At 45.6% G+C, this 11,732-nt stretch overlaps 1 protein-coding gene across 1 annotated transcript in view; it reads left to right on the forward strand.

The window, feature by feature from the left end:
* The window catches only part of LOC135549619 (potassium voltage-gated channel subfamily H member 8-like), a 132,337-nt gene that overhangs the window by 25,583 nt on the left and 95,022 nt on the right, over positions 1–11,732 (forward strand). Inside the window, 1 exon segment of the mRNA XM_064979745.1 lies at positions 10,824–11,063. Within this exon segment, the coding sequence (XP_064835817.1) occupies positions 10,824–11,063 (240 nt within the window).

The raw sequence follows: 11,732 nt of genomic DNA on the forward strand, positions 1-11,732 counted from the left end.
ATTCCCTTACATTGTGTGTGTATAAGGTAGTCGCTGTGAATTTGTTAGATTACTTGTTAGATATTACTGCACTGTCAGACTAGAAGCACAAGCATTTCACTACACTCGCATTAACATCTGCTAACCATGTGTATGTGACCAATAACATCTGCAAACCATGTGTATGTGACCAATAACATCTGCAAACCATGTGTATGTGACCAATAACATCTGCAAACCATGTGTATGTGACCAATAACATCTGCTAACCATGTGTATGTGACCAATAACATCTGCTAACCATGTGTATGTGACCAACAAAATGTAATTGGATTTGATTTGTCGCTGGACTGTTTCTACCAGTGAGATGCAGAAAGTCTTGTATTTGTGTGTAGTGAAATTCAAAATGTGTTTGTATTTTAATTTTATTCAACCTGTATTTAACTAGGCAAGACAGCTAAGAACAAATTCTTATTTACAATGACGGCCTACCAAAAGGCTTGCGGGGACAGGGGCTTGGGATAAATACATTTATTTTTAAATACAATATAAATACAGGATAAAACACACATCACAACAGGAGAGACCCAACACTACATAAAAAGAGACCTAAGACAACAACATAACAAGGCAGCAAAACATGAAAACACAGCATGGTAGCAACACAACATGACAACAACATGTTAGCAACACAAAAACATGGTACAAACATTATTGGACACAGTCAACAGCACAAAGGTCAAGAAGGTAGAGACAACAATACATCACAACTCTCAGTAAGAGTGTCCATGACTGAATCTTTGAATGAAGAGATTTAGATAAAACTGTCCAGTTTGAGGGTTTGTTGCAGCTCGTTCCAGTCGCTAGCTGCAGCGAACTGAAAAGACGAGCGACCCAGGGATATGTGTGCTTTGGGGACCTTTAACAGAATGTGACTGGCAGAACGGGTGTTGTATGTGGAGGATGAGTGCTGCAGTAGATATCTAAGATAGGGGGGAGTGAGGCCTCAGAGGGTTTTATAAACAAGCATCAACCAGTGAGTCTTGCGACGGGTATACAGAGATGAAGTTTACAGAGGAGTATAGTGTGCAGTGATGTGTCCTATAAGGAGCATTGGTGGCAAATCTGATGGCCGAATGGTAAAGAACATCTGCCGATCTATAAATTACATCTCCGTAATCTAACATGGGTAGGATGGTCATCTGATTCAGGGTTAGTTTGGCAGCTGGGTTGAAATAGGAGTGATTACGATAGAGGAAACCAAGTCTAGATTTAACTTAGCCTGCAGCTTTGATCATATGTATGATACATGTGAAATGTTAGTAACATTAATGGACATACTTTTGTATAAATATTGTATGTGGACACCCCTACAAATTAGTGGATTCGGCTATTTCAGCCACACCCATTGCTGACAGGTGTATAAAATAGAGCACACAGCCATGCGATCTTCAGAGAAAAACATTGGCAGTAGAATGGCCTTACTGAAGAGCTCAGTAACTTTGAACATCTCAGTTCGTCAAATTTCTGTCCTGCCTGGTCAACTGTAAGTGCTGTTATTGTGAAGTGGAAATGTCTAGGAGCAACAACTGCTCAGCCACAAAGTGGCAGGCCACACAAGTTTACAAAATGGGACAGGCGAGTGCTGAAGCACGTGGCGAATAAAAATGGTCTGTCCTCGGTTGCAACACACTACCGAGTTCAAAACTGCCTTTGGAAGCGTGAGCACAAGAACTGTTCGTAGGGAGGTTCATGAAATGTGTTTCCATGGCCGAGCAGCTGCACACACGCCTAAGATCACCATGTGCAATGCCAAGCTTCGGCTAGAGTGGTGTAAAGCTCACCTCCATTGGACTCTGGAGCAGTGGAAATGCGTTCTTTGGAGTGATGAATCACTCTTCACATCCATGATTCTCTCCCTCTCCCTCTCTCTCCCTCTCTCCAGCTCCCTCTCCCCCTTCCCTTTCCTTATCCCCGCCTACCTTCCTCCCCTCTTCCTCCCCCCTCCCTCTCTTTCCCTCCCTCTCTCCTTCTCTCTTCCTCCATCTCTCCTTCCCTGTGGGGACTCTCATGCAGCTGTCAGATAGTGTGATGATCTATGGGTGGTTGCATGGGAGCAATTAGAGAGAAATAAGAAAGAGAAAATTGTAAATACAACCTATATTTATCTGTTTGTTTATTTTCCCTTTCATACTTCAACTATTTGCACATTGTTACAACACTGCAAATAGCCAATAATATAACATTTGTTATGTATGATCTTTTATATGTTTTGTGAGTGTAATGTTTACTGTTAATTTCTGATTGTTTATTTCACTTGTTAATTTCCTGTATATTTCTCTTGCTTTGGCAATGTAAACATATTTTTCCTATGCCAATAAAGCCCTTTCAATTGAATTGAATGGAATTGAGACAGAGAGAGGGGGAGATGGATTTCTAAGAGACATGGAGAGAAGTGTTGATGGAGGGAAGATTAGAGGAGAGACATGGAGAGGAGTGTTGATGGAGGGAAGGTTAGAGGAGAGAAATGGAGATGAGTGTTGATGGAGGGAAGGTCAGAGGAGAAAAATGGAGATGAGTGTTGATGGAGGAATGAGGTTAGAGTAGAGACATGGAGAGGAGTGTTGATGGAGGAATGAGGTTAGAGGAGAGACATGGAGAGGAGTGTTGATGGAGGGAAGGTTAGAGGAGAGAAATGGAGAGGAGTGTTGGAGGAATGAGGTTAGAGGAGAGAAATGGAGATGAGTGTTGATGGAGGAATGAGGTTAGAGGAGAGACATGGAGAGGAGTGTTGATGGAGGAATTAGGTTAGAGGAGAGAAATGTTGAGGAGTGTTGATGGAGGGAAGGTTAGAGGAGAGTAATGGAGGGAAGGTCAGAGGAGAGAAATGGAGAGGAGTGTTGATGGAGGAATGAGGTTAGAGGAGATACATGGAGAGGAGTGTTGATGGAGGGAAGGTCAGAGGAGAGAAATGGAGAGGAGTGTTGATGGAGGGAAGGTCAGAGGAGAGAAATGGAGATGAGTGTTGATGGAGGAATGAGGTTAGAGGAGAGAAATGGAGAGGAGTGTTGATGGAGGGAAGGTCAGAGGAGAGACATGGAGAGGAGTGTTGATGGAGGGAAGGTCAGATGAGAGAAATGGAGAGGAGTGTTGATGGAGGAATGAGGTTGGAGAGACATGGGGAGGAGTGTTGATGGAGGGAAGGTTAGAGGAGAGACATGGAGAGGAGTGTTGATGGAGGGAAGGTCAGAGGAGAGAAATGGAGAGGAGTGTTGATGGAGGAATGAGGTTAGAGGAGAGACATGGGGAGGAGTGTTGATGGAGGGAAGGTCAGAGGAGAGAAATGGAGAGGAGTGTTGATGGAGGAATGAGGTCAGAGGAGAGAAATGGAGAGGAGTGTTGATGGAGGGAAGGTCAGAGGAGAGAAATGGAGATGAGTGTTGATGGAGGAATGAGGTTAGAGGAGAGAAATGGAGAGGAGTGTTGATGGAGGAATGAGGTTAGAGGAGAGACATGGAGAGGAGTGTTGATGGAGGAATGAGGTTAGAGGAGAGACATGGGGAGGAGTGTTGATGGAGGGAAGGTTAGAGGAGAGACATGGAGAGGAGTGTTGATGGAGGGAAGGTCAGAGGAGAGAAATGGAGAGGAGTGTTGATGGAGGAATGAGGTTAGAGGAGAGACATGGGGAGGAGTGTTGATGGAGGGAAGGTCAGAGGAGAGAAATGGAGAGGAGTGTTGATGGAGGAATGAGGTTAGAGGATAGAAATGGAGATGAGTGTTGATGGAGGGAAGGTCAGAGGAGAGAAATGGAGAGGAGTGTTGATGGAGAAATGAGGTTAGAGGAGAGAAATGGAGATGAGTGTTGATGGAGGGAAGGTTAGAGGAGAGAAATCAGTGTGGTGATAGACTGGGTGAATGTGTGAGGTTGGGTTGAGATTACAAAATGAGTTACTTATGATTATTCAAAAGTGTCTGCAACCCCCACTGCCCCAAATCAGTCCCATGCCTGGATTCAATCTGGGCCATTAGAGTACCAGCCACATCCAGATGGGGACACCTGTGTGTGTGGGTGTGTGCTTGTGTGTGTATCTGTTTTTTCTGTGTCTGTGTGTGTGTGTCTGTGTGTGTGAGAGAGAGGCAGAGAGAGAGAGAGAGAGACCAGGCAGAGTTAACTGTAATCATTTCAGCCAGCTTCAGCAAAAACAATTTGGCAGTATGATATGCAGACAGTGCTTACAACGCAGTAAATACATACTGTAAGCTCCGTATGGTGTAGGCCTACACAGTCACGCAGTCACAAACAACTCACACACACACACACACACACACACACACACACACACACACTTGGGTGAACATCTTAAGGCTAAGCATCAGTCTCTCCACCTCTCAGAGGGGTGCTATTGGACAGGCAGGACGTGAGGAAGAGGAGTTAGGAATGTCTGTCTGGTTCCATTCAGATGTCTGGTCCTCACTCAGTGTCTGGAGAGTTTGTGTGTGAATGTGTGTGTGTGTTTGTCGGTACAGCCTGCAGATAGGAGTCCCAAGGCATACTGGTGTCTGGCCTATAATGCAGACACAGAAATCACTCGGCACATTTTGCTGATGCAAATAAAAACATTTTCTAAGTTTCTCCTCCGCTTCCGACTGGAGAAAATCTTCAGTGATTCAAAGAGGATGGAGACCGAGACAACTCTCTGCCAATAAAGCAATTATGAAACGGAATGTTTGCATTTCTCCCCGTTGAGGGACATTGTGGTTCTGATAGCAGAATTATTTTCTCCAGGTACATCACCCAATTAAATGATATTACTCTCAGTCTGCAAACCAGAATTTGTAAGATTCTGGTCGAATGAAACACACGGAGGCCCAACTAAATGGTCAAAAAGGTTTATTCACGGAATGTTCTGAAGTCAAGAATACAAATCAATTAATTTTATACTGACTTCTCACGCCCACACATACACACAAACATACGCACACACACACATTCACACAACCATACGCACACACGTCTTGCTACGCAGACACTGTCTGTCTCACTTCCCAGCCGACAGAGATAGCGACTTTGTCCTTGAGACGTACTCCCTGTTCTCTCCCAAATCTCTAGTCAGGTCGGCACCAAGCTCAGACAGTTTGTGTTTAAAATACCATAAAGGCATATTGTTTTACCCTAATTCTGACTAGGACTACACATATATTGATTATGATTTCATACATTCTAATCAATTCCATACAATTATATGTTTCAGGGCGGAATATCCTAATCATTCAATTAACAGGCAATTCTCACCTATCAGGTTCGGATGCGGGTTTAAACACAGAATTACTTTTGTTTCCTTTGGCAATGGTTGACACGAGACATAAACAACTACATATCATGCGTCTGTGGGAAAAGAGATCCTGTCAGACACACTTTCCACCCTCACACGCTCCTCTCCTCACCCGCAGAGCCTCCTCCTCACACCCTCCTCTTCTTACCCACATAGCCTCCTCCCCACACCATCCTCCCCTCACCCTCACACCCTCACACCCTCCTCTCCTCACCCACACAGCCTCCTCCCCACACCCTCCTCTTCTTACCCATATAGCCTCCTCCCCACACCCTCCTCCCCTCACCCACACACCCTCCTCCCCACACCCTCCTCCCCTCACCCACACAGCCTCCTCCTCACACCCTCCTCCCCTCACCCTCACACCCTCACACCCTCCTCCCCTCACCCACACAGCCTCCTCCCCACACCCTCCTCCCCTCACCCACACCCTCCTCCCCTCACCCGCACAGCCTCCTCCCCACACGCTCACACCCTCCTCCCCTCACCCTCACACCCTCCTCCCCTCACCCACACAGCCTCCTCCCCACACCCTCCTCTTCTTACCCACATAGCCTCCTCCTCACACCCTCCTCCACTCACCCACACACCCTCCTCCCCACACCCTCACACCCTCCTCCCCTCACCCACACAGCCTCCTCCCCACACCCTCCTCCCCTCACCCACACCCACACACCCTCCTCCCCACACCCTCCTCCCCACACCCTCACACCCTCCTCCCCTCACCCACACAGCCTCCTCCCCACACCCTCCTCCCCTCACCCACACCCTCACACCATCCTCCCCTCATCCTCACACCCTCACACCCTCCTCTCCTCACCCACACAGCCTCCTCCCCACACCCTCCTCCCCTCACTCACACCCTCACCCTCACACCCTCCTCTCCTCACCCACACAGCCTCCTCCTCACACCCTCCTCTTCTTACCCACATAGCCTCCTCCCCACACCATCCTCCCCTCACCCTCACACCCTCCTCTCCTCACCCACACAGCCTCCTCCCCACACCCTCCTCTTCTTACCCACACAGCCTCCTCCCCTCACCCTCACACCCTCCTCTCCTCACCCACACAGCCTCCTCCCCACACCCTCCTCTTCTTACCCACATAGCCTCCTCCTCACACCCTCCTCCACTCACCCACACACCCTCCTCCCCACACACTCCTCCCCTCACCCACACCCACACACTCTCCTCCCCACACCCTCACACCCTCCTCCCCTCACCCACACAGCCTCCTCCCCACACCCTCCTCCCCTCACCCACACCCTCACACCATCCTCCCCTCACCCTCACACCCTCTAACCCTCCTCTCCTCACCCACACAGCCTCCTCCCCACACCCTCCTCCCCTCACTCACACCCTCACACCCTCCTCCCCTCACCCGCACAGCCTCCTCACTAGCCGACCGATCTCTGGTTGAGGTCAAATTTCTTTACACAGAGGAGTAAACATGATCCTCGTGAATTTGCACATCCAATGTAAGTGGTAACAACGAGTCAAAATCCACTACTTAGCCTAATTATTGTTTTTTGACATTCAGTGATTTCTTTCACAAGTTTCACATATGCGGAGTCGTGGCGCATAGGCTATATAGTGTGCGTTGATTGACAACTGAACAGCAACTATTCACTAGTTTATTAAAAGGTGTGGAACTGACTGAATAAAGTCGATCTCCTGTACCTCTTTGCCATTTATAAATCATGCAACATGGTTATATGTCCATGGCATCACATCCGGACAAGTCAACCAAAGGATTTCCTAGGTTTCCTTTCCTAGGATGTTGGGTCTTGTCAGACAGTGACACTAAAGTGAGAACTCTTGTCTCATCAGTCAGTGTAGCCTCCCGAATCGTATCAGTGAGAGAGCTGTTCATTTGGCTCCCTAATTTGCATAGGCTACTGGTAGGTCCAGGGTTTTTGGAGATGATCTGCAGATAAATTATGAAAACATTAGATGAAGATGGTGAATCATCACTGCAGGAACAATAGGTAGTGGAGAGCCTTAGGCAGGTCCAAATATGATAATTAAGGCCCTCACGGAATCCATAAAATGGAATCCAACAATATTAAAAAATGTATTGACCTTAGCAGTGAGTCAACTAAAAGTATTAAAAATAAATTAAGTCGCTCCAAGATTATCATAATACATGAACAAAATGCATCAGTGATTCGTAATTCCTGCACATTTCTGAAGAAGCAATGAGAATGCCCATGTCTGTGTATGTGCAGTAGCCGTTGCAGTGGCCGCAATGAATCTCTCAATTAAATGTTAACTATACAGTAGCCTATGCTTACCTGACAATGATATCATGATTATTTTCGTCAATCCATTGGGTATTTGTTTAGCAAACTGTCGTGACGTTGTATTAGGTAATGTGACGACTGTTGTTCATTGAATTATTAAAGTTTCTAATTGCGTGATAAACTGAATCAAGCAATTATTAACTCATTAACCTGGGGAACCATTGGAAAACTAGTTTTTATTGAGTTTCTATTTCCCAAATTAACTCAAAGAAAGTCAGGATATCGATTTTACAACAGCCGCTAATTAACCAGTTGCCTCTAACAATCTCGTTCTGAACGTCGTATAGCCCGTGTATCTTAGTCAAATATTTATTTACTAAAAACTAAAATGATGATAAAAGATACACATAGACAAAACCCATTATAGGCTATTGATTAGAACTCTTTATAACGGGCCAACACACTATGACGCGTGTTACCCAAAATGAGGATATCAAGAGAGAGAGAAAAAAGAAAGTACACAAGAGAAATATACATTTGGTTAATTTGCCAGATATGTTATTCTAACCCGAGCCTTGCCCCAAACTGCCGCTCTTATGGGTCAGAATATAATGATGTAATTACGTGGGGATGATCTCCGAGGATTCTCTGCGTGGAACGTTCCACTGTTTGATGATGCACTTCTCCTGTGCACCTCCCTGCTCATCCTCCCGGTGTCCGTGTCCATTTTGGCTTAGGAGTCTGTTCCCTCACCCTTTGCTCTGGAATGGGTCTTCTGAGGACAGACGGCTCTGTAGCTCAGAGCTCACAGCATAGGAATGAAACCCTTTAGATACCACGATTCGATGGGAGATGGAGGCTAGGTGGTTCGACTTGAATTCACCCGCTGAGACACAGCTACTAATCCGTAGCTTGGGTAGAAAAGGATTTATTTGTCCTCAAACTTGCGTTGCGTTCTGGGTTCGTTGACTTTTTTAGACCTCGCTGCAGCTGGGGTCACGTAGTCCTGCTGTAAATTCTATACTCACAGGTTTTATACCCTTGGGTCAGAAGTGGGCGTAGCCGCCTTTAGGGCAATTCTCTGGGTGTACCAAGTTAATGAGGCAAGGTCCAGATTTGACTCAAATGCAATTTTAGACAACTAACTTAACATTTCATCTTCACCCAAAACATTCGCTTTGATTTGGATATTTCCATACAACGTACAATGTATAAACATCAAACATATACTAGGAAAACCCTTCACATTATAATGTTTTTGTAATAATGTCATCACCTAATGACGATTACCTTTAATAACAGAACAAAAATGACATACATTTTCATATTCCATGTATCGTCATGACCACCATTGTGGCTGACGAAAACCAGTCCCTTTTGTTCATGTTTAATGTTCTGAGGCTGGTTGTCCATAGTATCAGGACAAAGGAATTTGTCTGTGGCCCCCCCATCTTCAGACCCCTAGATCTCTCCTCCTCTGTTGGGGTTGAGAGATAATCTGTAGGGTTGTGGTCTCCTGTAACCTGACATGATCAGGACAGTCATGACAAAACACTATCATCACAAAAACGCTGCTGAACAACAGCTTCTTGCTAGGTGTGCACTAATCTCTCAGGTTTTTCCCAACTGGACTCCTCTCCACTTCTCTCAGGGGTATTCTCAAATCAGCACTGTCTAAACCAGGGCGTGTTCACTTTGCCTGGCTACCCAGACTTCTTGCTCCAGCCAAACTCTACACCACACACACAGATGTTACTTTCTTCTCTGCAATGAGTCTGGATCTGAGTACCTCCCGGACCCTTCACTGAATGCGACCACATGCGGGGATGTCTGATTGGTCCAGAAACCGATGGGTAGGGCCAGATACAGCACATGTGTCATTGGCTCTGGTACTCTGATTGGTTAGACACGATCCAATCGCTGAAGAAACTTTGTTTTGTAAAACGCCCCTCGGGCCCCTCGTGCCCATCGACATCACAAGCGACGACAATGATGGCAGTCTCAGACCAAATTATGTAGTGAATGACAGAGCAGCGGAAGAATTTAGCGTGAGTCATCAGGCTAGGATTCACAAGAAACCAAACGGAAGAAAACTACAAATACCAAGGTGTCTGGTTAGACTGTAAACTACAAATACTAAGTTGTCTGGTTAGACTGTAAACTACAAATACCAAGTTGTCTGGTTAGACTGTAAACTACAAATACTAAGGTGTCTGGTTAGACTGTAAACTACAAATACCAAGGTGTCTGGTTAGACTGTAAACGCTCCTTCCAGACTCACATTAAGAATCTCCAATCCAAAATTAAATCTTGAATCGGCTTCCTATTTTGCAACAAAGCCTCCTTCACTCATGCTGCCAAACATACCCTCGTAAAACTGACTGATCCTACCGATCCTTGACCTTGATGTCATTTACAAAATAGCCTCCAACACTCTACTCAGCACATTGGATGTAGTCTATCTGTTTAGTTACCAAAGCCCCATATACTACCCACCACTGCAACCTGTATGCTCTTGTTGGCTGACCCTCACTACATATTCGTCGCCAAACCCACTGGCTCCAGGTCATCTGTAAATCTATGCTAGGTAAAGCCCCGCCTTATCTCAGCTCACTGGTCACCATTGCAACACCCACCGGTAGCACGCGCTCCAGCATGTATATTTCACTGGTCATCCCCAGGAGCCAACGCTTCCTTTGGCCACCTAATCTCTGAAGATGGAGTCTTACATCTCCCTCTCTAACTTTAAGCATCAGCTGTCAGAGCAGCTTACCCATCACTGTACCTGTACACAGCCCATCTGTAAATAGCACAGCCAACTACCTCATCCCCATATTGTTACTTAACCTCTTGCTCCTTTGTGCCCCAGTATCTCTACTTGCACATCATCATCTGCACATCTATCACTCCAGTGGTAATTATTTCACCTCTCTGGCCTATTTATTGCCTTACCTCCCCACTCTTCTACATTTGCACACACTGTGCATATGTTTTTCTATTGTGTTATTGACTGTATGTTTGTTTATGTGTAACTCTGTGTTGTTGTTTTTGTTGCACTGCTTTTCTTTATCTTGGCCAGGTCGCAGTTGATGAGAACTTGTTCTCAACTGGCCTACCTAGTTAAATAAAGGTGAAATTAAAAGAACATTTAAAAAAACTGAACTTGTCCAATAAGAAACTCTCATCTTCGTTGCTAAATGTTTTGCTATGATGTACACTAATGAATGCCACCCTGTATTCTAACCTGTCTCCATCTTTGATTCCACCAGACAGCAACTTCATCCTGGCTAATGCCCAGGTGTCCAAGGCCCAAGGTTTCCCCATCGTCTACTGTTCTGATGGCTTCTGTGAGCTCACAGGCTTCTCCCGCGCTGAGGTCATGCAGAAGAGCTGTGCCTGTAAGTTCCTGTATGGCCCAGAGAGCAGCGAGACCATCATCCTCAGCATCGACGACGCCCTGGATGAACGGAAGGACTTCAAGGAAGAAATCATGTTCTACAAAAAGGCTGGTGAGGAAAGGGGCGGGGGCTAATCTCCTGTCTCCTGCACTGATCTGAAGACTCAGGATAGGTGAAAGTGTACTGACTTGTTCAGTTCTTTCACACCAATATTCTGGCAACAACATCAATATGTCTTGACTGAATCACTTACGTAGTGCTATCAAGCTTAGTTACTCATATACAATTTGACAAAGGTTCAATGGACACTTATTTTAAGAAGAATGTTTAAGCCGTGAGACAACAGGCTTCTCCTGTTGCTACTGTATAGCTGGAGTTTTCCAATTTAGACCAGTATAGATGGATGGGTGGATTGAAGGAGGGAGGGAGGGAAATAAGCTGTGATTGGCAACGTGTTCAAGTCTCCTAATAAGCCTATGAAACGCGAACATCTCTCTCTGATATGCCCTGTGATTATTACTTAAAACCCATTTCTTAAAGGGCAATTCCGTCACTTTTCAACCACATATGCATCATCTTCAGCACCAAACCAGTGTCTACAGCACCAAACCAGTGCCTCTATGACCTGTGGTTAAAAGATAGAAAGGCCAAGCTGAAAAAATGCTTCTCTGTGACATCACAAAACTGGGATTTTAAAAACCTGCAAAGAGTTTCTAGTCCAAGTATTTTCTTACTCCTCATGTCATTGTGAATCTCATAGTGTTTGAAAATCACTGTTTT

This window comes from Oncorhynchus masou, chromosome 12, assembly GCF_036934945.1.
Source record: "Oncorhynchus masou masou isolate Uvic2021 chromosome 12, UVic_Omas_1.1, whole genome shotgun sequence".
Lineage (NCBI taxonomy): Eukaryota > Metazoa > Chordata > Actinopteri > Salmoniformes > Salmonidae > Oncorhynchus > Oncorhynchus masou.